Source organism: Humulus lupulus, chromosome 1 (assembly GCF_963169125.1).
Source record: "Humulus lupulus chromosome 1, drHumLupu1.1, whole genome shotgun sequence".
Taxonomy (NCBI): Eukaryota; Viridiplantae; Streptophyta; class Magnoliopsida; order Rosales; family Cannabaceae; genus Humulus; species Humulus lupulus.
The window spans coordinates 275700781-275715519 of record NC_084793.1 but is presented as its reverse complement, the minus strand read 5'-3'; the positions used below and the strand labels follow the sequence as shown (position 1 = coordinate 275715519).

At 46.1% G+C, this 14739-nt stretch overlaps 1 protein-coding gene across 1 annotated transcript; it reads left to right on the top strand.

Annotated features, from left to right (window-relative positions):
* Positions 1-1236: 1236 nt before the first annotated feature.
* On the top strand, positions 1237-2853 carry LOC133777474 (uncharacterized). Its single transcript, XM_062217100.1, has 4 exons — positions 1237-1381; positions 1475-1783; positions 1948-2141; positions 2401-2853. The coding sequence occupies exons 1-4, from the start codon at positions 1237-1239 to the stop codon at positions 2851-2853; spliced, it is 1101 nt and encodes a 366-aa protein (XP_062073084.1).
* Positions 2854-14739: the final 11886 nt, after the last annotated feature.

Sequence of the window (14739 nt, the reverse complement as noted above, 5' to 3'; positions counted from 1 at the left end):
TTATATCAAAATTTAAATTTATCTGTTGGTTGGTTTACTGTTTAGTTACTTTAAATTTTACAATTTATTATATTTTTAAGACAAGTTGTACTATTCTGGTTCCTTTAATATAATTAAATCATTAAGCTACCAATATAGGAAACCAATTCGAATATTAAAAAAAATTAAGTTGGTTATTGTTGTTAACAAGTCTTGATTTTTAAAACTTTATGAAAAAAAAGCTTCAAAACAATTCTAAACTTTATATCCGGATTTAAAATTTACTATTTGGTTACTTTATTATTTAGTTACTTTAAATTACATAGCTACACAAATAAATTTAAACCAGTAAAAAAAAAACTTCTGATATGGTTTCCTATGTGTAACAGGATATGGATCCACGAACAGTAATCATTTTTTACAATGGAAAATTGATAAACAGAAGCTAGTACATAGATTATGAAGTGGTCGTAATATTAATACCTAGAATTTGTTCCTATGAAAATCTTGTGCAAAAAATTTGTGTTGCTTTGGATTTGAATAGGAACAATTTTGACATTGATGTCCAATTTCAAATTAAAGAAGGAATCCCCCTATGAAGATCAAAGACAATAATGGATGCAAATTCTATGAACAAATCAGAAAGAAAAATGATGATGAGACTACTTACCCTCTAATGGTAAATTTTGTAGAAAATGAAGCAGCTACAATTGAATACATACACTCATTACATTGCATTAGCAGCAGTTTTCCAATGATGGATGCATTGATTTAGACATGGAAATGGCGGAAAAGTTTCCTACACGAACAGAATATGCACAATCCATGGAAAATTTCATACTTGAACAAGTTGAAGAAGCAGTTGCCACAAGCTAAGAAAATAAAACAAAAGTCATTTCTAATCCTAACGTTGATGTGATAGATGTTGGACAAGTTTTCAGGAACAAAGAAACACTAAAAACTGTTATTAGCTTTTACTCAATATGAAAAAATCAACATTTCAAGGTAAAAAGATCATCATCTCTTGATTACAAATTAGCTTGTGTGGATAACAATTGCAAAATGAACTTTTTGGCATCAAAACATGGAAAAACAGAAATATTTAGGATTATAAAAATAAATAATACACATACATGCTCATTAGACATTATTTATGGGGATCATCCTCAAGCTACAAGAAACCTAGTTGGGAATGTCATAAAAACAAAATTTATAAACTCAAAAAGAAACTACACACCCAATGAAATTGTTGATGACATGGTAGATGATTATAGTTTCTCAATTTCTTATCAAAAAGCTTTGAGAGCTAGAGAGAAAGCTATAGAGAATGTTAGATGCTGCCCACAAGATTCATACAGTGAAATATCTGCAATTTTATACATGATGCAAAAACGCAACCCAAGTATTACTTACTTAAAACTACTCTAAATTTCCTACTGCAATTTTTAGCTAAAAAACTACATAATACTATACACTTTGCTTACTTTTATAATAGGAACAGTAGTAGACATTGTCACAGATGAAGACAGAAGGTTCAAGTATCTTTTCTTTGCTGTAGGGGCTTCAATTAAAGGTTGGCAACATTGTACTCCATTACTTGTCACTGATGGAACTTTCTTAAAAAACCCACATGGAGGAACATTACTAATTGCTAGTGCCCAAAATGCCAATAGACATATATTCCCACTTGCATTTGCTGTTGTAGACTCTAAAAATGATGAATCTTGGGATTGGTTCTTCCACAAATTAAAAGAATCATACGGTGAAAGACAAGGCCAATGCATCATTTCAGATAGACATGAAAGTATTGCAAAAGCAGCACAAGTATCCTTCCTAAACCTCATGCATGGGGTATGTTGCTACCACTTGTTGAAAAATATTAAAACAAAATTCAAGAAGCCTTCAAAAATGTATTTAATGGTGCTTCAAGGGCTTATAATACCACTGATTTTGACAAATACATGGCAGACTTGGACAATATTGATGAAAAAATAAGACCTTGCTTGTTCAATGAAGTTGGTGTAGAAAAATGGACAAGGTTGTACAACAACAACAAGCGATACTCAACAATGACATCTAATATCGCAGAATTTGTGAATGTAGCAATCAAAGAGATAAGAGAATTACTGATTGCTACATTACTAAAATGTCTTCACTCTTTGGTACAAAAATGGTATTGGGACAAAAAGAATAGAGCATTAGCCACATTCACAAAATCAGCAACCATCCCATAAGAAAAGTTATGGACACAAAGGGAACTGAGCTTAAAATATAAGTTAACCTAAATTTGGTTTGGTATGATGACAACAAAATATACACTTTGATGTCGTATTAAACCTTATAGTTACTTTGAATAATATACATTATGGTTTCTTTTTTATAGTAATGCACTAAAACCTATTTATTTACCAATTAATGCAGGTTGGAACAACAAACCTACTTATATTCACAGTACATGATGTGACAAAATCTTACATAGTAGACCTGGAGAAACGAACATGCACATGCCAAAAATTTCAATATGATGAAATGCCTTACTCCCATGTAATGGCTGCATTAACCAAAACGCATTTGTCTTCCGATGACTACTGCTCATACTACTACACAAAAGAAGCTTTTATAGTAGCATATGAAGATACCATACTACCATTTGGTGATGCAAATTCCTGGGATATACTTAATGAGATGAAGCAAATCATTGTTCTACCACCAAAACATAAGAGACCAGCAGGGTGCCCAAAGGCACAAAGATACAAATCTGCACTAGAATCAAAAACAAAAACACAAAATAAATGTGGAAGGTGCAAACAAAAAGGACACAACCGGCAAACTTGCAAAAATGAACCAGTCCTAAAGAAAAAGAAAAACAAATGAAGGCATGACATGGCTGTTTCATAGTTTTTTCTAAACACAATACTTTTTAATACAACAACCATTCCAATTCTTTTATATTGTTTAGAAACTTTGTAACCAAATATTTGTTTAATCAAATTAGAAACTAATTAGTGACTTCTAAAATAGTTCATATAAATTTGTCACAAAACTTCATATAACCAGGTAACTAAACTACAAATTGATATACTGTTTAGTTTCATTATTTATTGTTTGATATACTACCAGTAATATATAATTTACTATTTGGTTACTTTATTTTATGAAATCAGTATTTTACGATACATTTTTCATCAATCCGATTATATAAATTTACTATTTAGTTACCAAAATCGTGACTTGTGTATCTCTTTCATTAATTTGGTTACATAGTTAAAAAAGAAAAAGAAAAAAAAAGCATCATCCTAAAACAAAGTTCAAAATTAAAACTCTTTTATATTGTTTATAAACTTTGTAACCAAATCTTGGTTTAATCAAATTAGAAACTAATTAGTAACTTCTAAAATAGTTCATATAAATTTGTCACAAAAACTTCATGTAACCAGGTAACTAAACTACAAATTGATATACTATTTAGTTGCATTAATTAAATATTACTGCCAATAATATTTAATTTACTATTTGGTTACTGTATTTTATGAATTTAGAATCTTACCATATATTTTTCATCACTCCGATTATATAAAATTTACTATTTAGTTACCAAAATTGTGACTTGAGTATCTCTTTCATTAATTTGGTTTACAAATTAGTTAACTTATTCATTAATCCCTAATTTCACGATTTCTATTATTCAATATACTATCTAGTAACTAAAAAAAATTGACTTTAAAAATAATGACAAAATATATATGATCGTTAATATTATAAAAACTGAAAGATAAAAGGTTATATAAAATTCTTGATTACATAGTCAAAAAAAGAAAAAAAAATAGCATCCTAAACAAAGTTCGAAAAATTAGCATCTCCAAAAAAGTTTCCAAAATGAAAAAGTTTGCTAGATAAAACTAGAAATTCCTAAAAAGGTTACCAACAACACCAAAACAGTAGCATTCACGTGTAACCAAAAAGCTCATTCCCAGTGTTGAGGCTCAAAATCTCATCAAGGGAAAATATGAGGTTAAGGCAAGGCCCTTGAGCCGCCATTGTCTCGGGAAGCCATCATATCGTCGCGTCGCGAGTCGAGATCCACGCCCCATGGGATCGGTGCCGCGTGACATGCGGTTTACAAGGTATGGATGCTAAGATGTCATGGCCTCGCACGGCCCCGCTCGGATGCCTAGGCGCGAGGCGACATGGCCTCACTTGGCCTCGCCAGCCCACGCCACCAAAGGGCCTCGTGAGATGCCTAGGCCACACCTCCCAAGTGGCCTCGCGAGATGCCTAGGCCACGCCTCCCAAGTGGCCTCGCGAGATGCCTAGGCCACGCCACCCAAAGGGCCTCGCGAGACGTCTAGGCCACACCTCCCAAGTGGCCTCGCGAGAGGTCTCGGCCATGCCACCCAAGTGGCCTCGCGAGATGTCTAGGCCACACCTCCCAAGTGGCCTCGCGAGAGGTCTCGGCTGCGCCACCCGAGTGGCCTCACCATGGTAGCCCCGTCATCGGGTCTCAGTGCCCATGGCCTCATGAGGGCCACATCCACAACGCACTCGACCTTGTGAACAGCTAGGGAGCCACGCCGTCAAGGGGGGTCGCAAGGAGGGCGTCTCGCCACGCATCTCTAGACATCTATCAGGGCCACATGCCTATCGCTCATACTCGTGAGTGACCTCAGGAGGCTTCAGATATCTCATACCAAGGACCCAAGATCTCCACCTCACTCCAAGGGTCCCATTCCTTACACCTTGAGATTCCTATGCTTGGGAGATCCAGTACGAGTTGAATGGGACATACTTGTACGACCAAGTACTGAGTACGGATACCAGTGCCAGTGAGGCTGCTGGGGTAAGGATCATGGTCCGTACATCTACAGCCATAGGTCAGAGCCGACACCACTACCTCCTGCGCCACTACGCCTGCCACCACACATTTCATCGAGGGTACAGACAAGGGGTGGAGACATCCTCCTGACACCTGCTCCTGTACGGGATGTACAACCACGACCTCTGAAGCCACTCCCCTGACACAGTACGTATGTACCACTTGGTCCCTTGGACCATTATATACCTAAGGCCATTAGAGCCTACTATAAAATGAACTCTAAGACCACCTGAAAGGGGGTTGGAAATTTTACTGTAGCAGAGGCTTAAGTGTGAATGAAAGACTGCATTCTCCATTATTGTTCCATCATTGTTCTTGAGTTTTTGTTCAAGTTTTTACAGCTTTCTAATTAGCGATCTTGATTTGATAATTTTTCCAACTTAACTTAGTTGACGAGTTCTCACCGTCAACAGTTTGGCGCCGTCTGTGGGAAAGTTAGTTTCAAGCTACTGTTCCACCATTGTTTCCGACAAGAAGAAGATGCCAAGACGCTCGAAGCGACTGAGGGAGACGCGGGAGGTAGAGGTTCACCTGAACGGAGTCCAGCTGAAGGCCTCCATGAAGGACGCTCTTCCACCCAGAGACGTGGAGCCCCCGATAGACCCTGAGGTTCACGGAGGTGATAGGGTGGCCTCATCGCCAGGCGCTCCACCTGGAGGGAGTCCTCCAAGAGCACCACCGGCAAACGCTGATGAATTCCCTCCTCCAAAACCGCCGCAGGCACCGAACTCCGGTTGGCAAGACCCGGGCCCTTCTGCCCATAGGCATGACAAACACCCCCGGGTCCACTCCGTGAGCTCGAGTTCGAAGTCCCGGTTTTACGAAGAGGAGATACGTGAGCTCCACCGTAAAAACCAAAGGTTAGAAACCACCTTAGAAAACATGCAAGAGGTCCTTAACGGCCTGCTGCAGGGTAAGTCCAGCGTAACCTTGCCTAAGGGGAAGGAGAAGGGCAAGGATGGGGTGGAGACCACTGTGCCGGTAGATGATGGGAGAACCCGACATTCAACTAGTAACACCCCCCGCGCAAAGCAACATGATCACCCTGAACCGCCTAAGCAGGCCCAGAAGCCAGCGCCGAGGACCAACGCTGCCCCTCGCCATGAGGATGAGGTCACCTCCAAAAGAGCACCCCAGACTTGCGGGAGGAGCTCAATAAGAAGAGGGCGGGCAAAGGGACCACGCCCCCTGTGGCACCTCGAGAAGGCAAGGGAAAGGCAGATCTTAGCCCGTCCACTTTGAGAGACATTCTCAGCAAAATGAGGCAGGACCTAGACACGGAGATGCGGAGCTTGCGGAGCAAGATCGTCACCGCGTCAGGCGGCCAAGCCCTTGAGGAGGACTTCGACCATGAGTCGCCCTTTGTGAGAGAAATTCAGGCAATCCGGCTCCCTGCCAATTTTAAGGAGCCCAATATGACCCCTTACGAAGGGAACACGGATCCAAAATACCACCTGGATGCGTTTAATGATCTGATGAAACTGAGGGGGATCGGAAGTGGTGCCAGGTGCCATTGCTTCGCTGTTACTCTGAAAGGACCCACCTACAAATGGTTCAAAAGGCTAAGGCTAGGGTCCATCAGGTCCTGGCAGCAGTTCTCTGACGAATTCCTCCAACAGCACCATGCTGTGCGGGACTACACGATGCCAAGTACCAGCCTGGCCAACGTGAAGCAAGGGGAGAAGGAGAGCCTGAAGAGCTACATTCACCGGTTCAATATGGAGGCCGCAAAAGTGGGGAGCCTAACGCGCCGGGAGTTAAAAATGGCCATTACCGCTGGGGTGCTCCCAGGAAGCAAGTTGTGGGACAACATGTTAAAGAGGGAAGTCACCGACTTGGATGACTTCTATGAAAGAGCATAGAAGTACATCCGTGTGGAGGATGGCCACGCAAACCTGAAGGCGGGGAAGGAGGAGCCCCACGCGAAGCCCCCAACTAACGACGGGTCGAATGTAGCAAAGAAGAAAAGGACGTACGATGGGTCGAGGGATGACCAGCAGAGGAAGACCAAACGAGGGGGTGATCATAGGCCAACGGCCTATACTTATTATACGAACCTCACGGACACCAGGGAGCATATTTACATCACCAACGAAGATCGAGTGCCCTTCAAAAAGCCCCCACCAATGAGAAAGGATCGGTCCAAAAGGGACCCCAGTAGATACTGCCAATACCACAAGGACATCGGACACACCACGACAGAGTGTATCCACCTGAAGGAGGAAATTGAGGAGCTTATCCGCCGGGGGCACTTGGGCCGCTATGTCAGGAGAGAAAGGCAAAGGCCAGAAGACGAGCCCACAGCACCCCAGGCACAAGAGCGAGCCCTAGAAATACAGGGGGAGGTCCGAACCATTTTTGGAGGTCCAGGATTTGGGGGAGACTCTAGGAAGGGGCGAGATAGGTATGCAAGAGAGGCTCGGCGAAGTCCGCCTCCCTGCGTCATGAGTTTAGAACAACGACCCCCGAAGAGTTTCAAGGGGGAAAACGACTCGATAACGTTCACTGAGGAGGACGCACGGGGGGTACACTTTCCCCATAATGATCCGCTGGTGTTGACAGTCCAATTGGCAAATATACGTGTGCATCGAGTCCTAGTGGACAACGGGAGCTCGGTGGACATCCTATATCGCCCTGCCTTGGAAAAGATGGGACTGGGCATTCGTCACCTGAAGCCCTGCCAGTCGTCCCTATACGAATTTACCGGGGATTCAGTGCAACCCCTTGGAATGATCGAATTGACACTTACCATGGGGGAGCAACCCCGACAGACTACCGTCATGTCTAACTTTGTTGTAGTAGATTGTGCATCAGCTTTCAACGCGGTATTGGGGAGACCCTCCCTGAGAGAATTGAAAGCCATAACTTCAATATATCACTTGATTGTCAAGTTCCCGACTCCAGGAGGGGTCGCAAGTATGAAGGGAGAACAGAAGGAGGCGAGGGAGTGTTACAACACCTCACTCCGTATGCCTGCAAAGCCGCGTGAGCTAATGGCCATGGTGGTACATGAGGCGCTATGTATGCCTACGGGGGGTCCGCAGGAGCTGGATCCTCGGGTCGTGGATGAGTCAAGAGCAGAACCAGTGGAAGAAGTAGAGGAGGTTACGGTGACGGAGGAACCCTTAAGGAAATTGAAGATAGGGAGAAGCCTACAAGGTGACGTGAAGGAGGAATTGATGAAATTTTTGAAAGATAATCTAGACGTGTTTGCATGGAGTCATGAGGACATGGTGGGCATAGACCCCAGTGTGATGTGCCACCACCTGAACATCTCCCCAGAAGCAAGGCCCGTCAAGCAAAAAAGGCGGGCGCTAGACCCAACAAGATACGCAGCGTTAAAGGAGGAGGTTGACAAGTTGAAGGCCAACGGTTTCATCCGTGAGTCTTTCTACCCTGTGTGGGTATCGAACCCAGTACTCGTGCCAAAGCCGAATGGGAAGTGGAGGACTTGCGTCGATTTCACGAACTTGAATAAAGCTTGTCCTAAGTACAACTTCCCACTTCCCAGGATAGATCAGCTAGTAGATGCGACAGCGGGACATGAGTTACTAAGTTTTATGGACGCCTACTCAGGATACAACCAAATCCCAATGAACCCGGCAGATGAAGATCACACGTCATTCATTACAGACAAAGGGCTATACTGTTACAAGGTGATGCCCTTCGGGCTCAAAAACGTGGGAGCCACCTATCAAAGGCTGGTGAATAAGATGTTCGCCAATCAGATAGGAAGGAATATGGAGGTGTATGTGGATGACATGTTAGTGAAGACCAAAGTAGCAGCAGAGCTCAACAAAGACCTTGGTGAGATGTTTGACACGCTTAGGAAATACCGGATGAAGTTGAACCCAGTCAAGTGCACCTTCGGGGTATCCTCAGGAAAATTCTTGGGCTTCATGGTCAATTCCAGAGGCATCGAGGCCAATCCTGACAAGATAAAGGCACTCATAGAGATGAGCCCGCCAAAGAATAAGAAGGAGGTGCAGTGCCTAACAGGAAGGGTGGCGGCCCTTAATAGGTTTATCTTAAGGTCCACCGACAAGTGCCTCCCATTCTTTGACATCCTCAAAGGGAGCAAAAAGTTCACTTGGGATGAAAGATGTGAGGAAGCTTTTGTCAAGCTGAAAGAGCACCTAGGGAAGCCACCCCTGTTAGCAAAGCCAGAGAAGGGTGAGAAGCTGTACCTGTACTTGGCAGTGTCTGAGCATGCCATCAGCGCAGCCCTGGTTAAGGGAGAGAAGAAGCAGCAACAACCCGTATACTATATCAGCAAATGTTTGGTGGACATGGAGAACCGGTATCCAGAGATCGAAAAACTGGCCTATGCGCTAGTGGTGGCTTCGAGGAAGTTGAAGCCTTACTTCCATGCACATACAATTGAAGTCTTAACAGATAGTCCTTTGAGACAGGTCTTACATAAGCCAGAGACTTCAGGGAGACTAATGAAATGGTCGATTGAGCTAAGTCAGTTTGATATTGTATACACCCCGAGGGCTTCCATCAATGGACAGGTGCTGGCAGATTTTATAGTAGAACTCACCCATTAGCCGAATGAAGGAAGGAATGAAGAAGGGGAGCAGCCTGTTACGGAGGAGGAGCTAGGAGGTTCAGAGGAGTGGAGTTTGCACGTTGATGGGGCGTCAAATGAAGGAGGATCAGGAGCGGGCATCATGATGACTGGGCCCGAGGGACATAGAATGTATTGCGCAATCCGATTTGGGTTTGAGGCCTCCAATAATGAAGCAGAGTACGAGGCGCTCTTAGCTGGCCTGCGTTTGGCCCAGGAACTGAGAGTGACGCGCCTTCAAATCTTCAGCGACTCTCAATTGGTAGTATGCCAAGTAAAGGGAGAGTACCAGGCGAGGGGACCCAAGATGGCAGCATACTTGGAGAAGGTGAAGGGCTATCTGGGACGGTTGGTGGCATATACTATAGAGCAAATCCCCAGAGAAAAGAACACCCATGCCGATGCACTCGCAAAGCTGGCATCTACCAAGGATAGTGATGTCTTGGAATCAATACCCGTAGAGTAATTACCAAAGCCCAGCATCAAAGGCGCGGACGTGCACATGGTTAGTGTCCCAAGGAAATCATGGACCGAGCCAATCAAGAGGTACCTGGAAGAAGGAACCTTGCTTGTGGATAAAAACGAATCCCGGAGGTTGGTGTACAAGGCCGCAAGATACACCCTGGTAGATGGGGTCCTTTACAAAAGAGGATTCTCAATGCCCCTCCTGCGGTGTGTAGAAGAAGAGGAGGCGTGGAAAGTGTTACAGGAGATACATGAGGGAGAGTGCGGCAACCACGAGAGCGGACCCTCTACGGCTAGGAAGGCCATGAGACAAGGATACTACTGGCCTTCCATGGAGAAAGATGCGCATGACTTTGCCACGAAATGCGACAAATGCCAGAGGCACGCCAACTACCCTCGGAAACCCCCAAGCGAACTGACCAGCATGACCAGCCCCTGGCCCTTCGCAATATGGGGGATAAACTAGATCGGTGCTCGTCCTACAGGCAGGGGTGGAGCAAAGTACGCGGTGGTGGCAGTGGATTATTTCACTAAGTGGGTAGAAGCGGAACCCCTTGTGAAGATAACCGCCAAGCACATCACCTCTTTCGTCAACAAATTCATTGTGTGTCGATATGGAGTACCCTACAAGATTATTTCCGACAATGGTACCCAGTTCGAGGGAGGAGCCTTCGATGAATATTGTAAGGAAAGAGGCATAAGGAGGAGTTTCTCCGCGGTTGTGCACCCCCAGGCCAATGGGAAAGTGGAGGCCATAAACAGGGTCCTTAAGAAGAACCTGAAGACAAAGCTGGAAAAGATGAAGGGAGCCTGGGTAGATGAGCTACCAAATGTGCTGTGGGCCTACAGAACCACCCCACGCACGACTACTGGGGAATCCCCATTCTCCTTGGCCTATGGGTGCGAGGCCGTGCTCCCAGTCGAGATGCGAGTCGAGTCCCATAGGGTACAGACATATGGAGACGAAGCCAACCGCGTAGCCCTAGCCGAAAGCTTAGACATGCTGGAAGAGAAGAGAGAAAAAGCCCAAATGAGGGTGGCGGTATACCAGCAGCGCGCCGCAAGGTACTACAATTCGAGGGTGCGAGAGAGAACTTTCAGAGTTGGCGACCTGGTGCTAAGGAAGGTACTCCCAAACACACGAGACCCAGGCGCAGGAGTGCTGGGGGCGAATTGGGAGGGGCCCTACCAGGTTGCTCAGTGCATCCCCCCGAACACTTACAAGCTGGCTCGCATGGACGACACCCTCATACCCCGAGCATGGAACGCGGAGCACCTGAGGAAGTACTACCAGTAAGGCGCCCATGTTCGATGGAAAAAGAACAAGTGTTGCACACTGCCTTAATATGATAGGAAGAAATCAAAGAGGTTACTTAGATAGCCTCCTAAGTAGGTGTGAGTTTTTTTTTTTTTTTTTTTATATAAAAAAAACTTCATATGTACCATTGCAACTATTTGTATGAGACCGTTTATTATGAATGTGATGAATGGAACTGCATGTTGTGGGTAAAACTATTCAACCTCATGTATTATTTTCCTTCGCTACGTGGGCATCAGCCAAAGTGCCTGCCGAAATAAATTTCATCAGACACTTGGGGGGCAGGATAGGAGGCGACAGCAGGCAGCTAGCAAAGGGAACCTAAAAAGGGCCCTATAACAAAGGATCCTAAAAAGGGACCCCTTGCCCTCCTAAAAACGAGGCCCCTAAAAGGGACCCTCTACCAAGAGGACCCCTAGCCCTCCTAAAAAGGAGGCCCCTAAAAAAAAAAAAAGAAGAGGACCCTCTACCAAGGGTATCCTAAAAAGGGCCCTCTATCAAGAGGAGGTAACCCAAAACCAAAGAGACCCCCTATACTCGGGCCTTAAACGAAGTCCCTACAAGGCATCCCTTGGGATCACAAGGATTAGCTACCCTTATGAACACCAAGGAAGGCCATAGGGACTTACAAAAAATGCATGGTGACGACAATAATAATAAGTCTAGAGTGGCCACCAAGCCGCCTAGCCAAAAAGGGTCCCAAAGGAGACCCTTGCAAAAATAGTACTATGAATAACGACGAGAAGGACGCTTCTCGCAAAGAAATAATAAGCGTGTGCAAGAAAAACATAAAAGGATAACTAAGACCCAAGGGGTCAAAATATCCTTATAAAAGCAACCAAGAGGCACCAAAAGAGGTCCCAGTGAACCCTTTCACATGGGCTCCAAAGGACCTCCAACATGATAGATAAAAGAGGGGAACCAACTAAACCCCATCACACAGGCTTAAAAGGGCCTCGAATGCAATAGAACAAGAAATAAACAGCAACATATGTATTTATACATTAAAAGAAAAAGGAGTTCTCGGGATAGTACAAGAGTTACCAAGAGAAAAGTAGCACTGATAACGATGTTACAAAATAAAAAAAAAATAAAAAAAAAAGAGAGCAAGACTACTTCAAGGCCTCCCATAGTGAGCACTCCACCAAGCTGCTCGGGCAACGGCCTGTTCGCCAAAAGAGGAGAAGTCGAAGTTGGGATCCTGCCTCCACACATTGTAAAGAGCACGATCTATAGGCTTGCGCTCGGTTATGACCCTCTCCGCCTCCAAAGAAGCCCTCGCCGCCTCCCAGGAAGCCCTCGCCGCTTCCCAGGAAGCCTTCTCCGCCTCCAAGGAAGCGTTCTTCTCCTGAGCCGACTGTAGTTCAGCCCTAAGGGCCTCAACTTCAGTCTCCAGTTGAGTAACCCTCTCCTGCGACGCGGACGCAGCGGCCTTGGCCCCCCGGAGCTCGCGCTCCAAGCATTTAGCCCTGCCCTTTAGCTCTTTAATCTTGGCCTTCAGCTTCTCCTTCTTCGAGTCCAACTTGGCATACTTAGTCCGGGCCTTTGACAATTGGACCTTGGTTGCGCTAAGCTCATTTTCGAGCTCCTGGACCTGGGCCATGAGGCCGTCCCTCTCAGCAGTAGATGCAGAGAGGACGCCGGACGAGTCAGCATGCCGAAGGGACACGACGTAGACCTGCACAAGAAAGTCAATGGCATCAGCGATAAGTAACAAAAAGAAAAACACATGTACATCTATACATAATACAAATCAACACAAGGTGCAAGACCTCACCCAGGCCGCGGCACGCCTTAGCATCTTTGCAAGGTCTGGTTGAGTCACGTTCCCTAGACCCCTCCAGTCGGAGACAGGGAGGCTCGAGGCTATTGGAACGAAATGCTGCCCATAAGCGGAGGCCATCCTAGTCACCCAAGGTTCCGCCTCCGTGCTAGGAGCGTCTTGTTGGATAGGAACGGACGACCCGCTCGCCGAAGCAGGATGAGGCGCAGCAAAGGGGAGAAACTGAGACCCTGGTGCATTAGAAGGGGGCTCCGCGAGGTCAACGAAATCAGCATCCGGTAGGCCAATGTCATGAGGGACCTGAGGGAAGGCGTCGCAGCCATCGAGGCCAGGGGGAGCGTAACACCCCGCCGTGGCCTGCGGGTCCAGAGATTGAAAAGCCATGTCCTGGTCATGGCGGCCATAGGGAGGGCATCCCCCGGGGGACAGGGGGGCATCCTCCATCTCCTCCTCGGCCTCACCGTCGTGTAGGGACGGATCAACCGGCACAGCCGTAGCCTTCCTAGGCACAGTAACTGACCACAGGAACTTGGGGTCAGAAACCGGGGACAGCTGGTGGCGGTTAAGGTTCGCCACAGTAAATAGGACCGCCGCCTTCTTCAAAGCGGCGTCTGCATCTATAAGGTCGTTTATAGCAGCCGCCTCTGGCCCAATGACCGAAGGATCAGCGAATTGCTCTGCATGATCCACGCCAATGTCAGCACAAGCAAGAGTACGAAACAGTAAGTTCTAATAAGAAGAAAAGAAAGACCAAGGTACTTACTAGAGCCGGAGCGAAAGTCCTCACGAACAGAGAGAGGGCCCTTTACCCAGAAAAAGTCTTGCTTCCAAAGCCCTGTGTTTGACACTGAGCCCTCTATCAAGGGGAGATCGTTGTTGGCCTTCTGCAGGTAGAAGAAGCCCTTGGACTTGTGCACTGCCATGAGGTTGTACAGGGTATGCACCTCCTGCGCCGTCGGGGCGCGCTCGACCTTTTCCTTGAACCAAATGAAAAGGAAACTTAAAGTCAACCAACTGTTGGGTGACAGTTGAAGAGGGGCCAAGTCGAAGTAGTTAAGAACCGCCAAGAAGAACGGGTGCAAAGGAATGGTGCCACCCGCCTTCAAAATCTGCTCGCTCAATGCCACAAAACCTGTCTCAGGGCGGTCGGCCCGGCATGTCTCCTTAGGAGCGTATAGGGCGTATTCTGGAGCAATGCGATAGTGCTTCACTATCCCCTTCAATTTGTTCGGAGACACATGGGACACTAGGCTGGATACCAGTAGAGGGGCGTCGTCCTCCTCCTGGACGGACACCTGTCTGCGTGCTCTCGGCATATCTGCAAAATCAAAAGAAATATGTGAGGAAGAGACAGAACACTTAACCCTCCATTTTTTCTTCCTAGCAAGAGTTTTCCATCGAGGGAGCGATGGCGGAAGCACTAAGCTAGGATAAACTGAGACTAGGGGCTGGGGAGAGGAGCTAGCAGCCCCATGACCGTCATCAGGTGAGGAGGGAGTGGGAGGTTCCGGCGGAATGTGTCCCTCCATAAATTCTAACTCCCACCGCAATTCAAAAAGGGTCGTCCTAAGACGCGCTATATGGTCACTAAGGCTCAGGGGTGAAGGTCCTTCATCGCCTCTCGACACCGAGTCAATTTCGCTCTCTACCACCCAAATTTTGCGCCTAAGATCAGCCATGCACTTGAGGTGACGAATGCGGGCTTGTCTTAAAGAATCATAGTCCTGGTGAGGGTTGCCCTCAGGGGACTC

Bases quoted from the DNA above. Each gene is read 5' to 3' on its own strand.
- LOC133777474 (XM_062217100.1), top strand. From the start codon at position 1,237: ATGGTAGATGATTATAGTTTCTCAATTTCTTATCAAAAAGCTTTGAGA. The intron at 1,784-1,947 runs GTATTGCAAAAG...AATACATGGCAG, and splicing joins CATTTCAGATAGACATGAAA to ACTTGGACAATATTGATGAA. The intron at 2,142-2,400 runs GTACAAAAATGG...CAATTAATGCAG, and splicing joins TAAAATGTCTTCACTCTTTG to GTTGGAACAACAAACCTACT.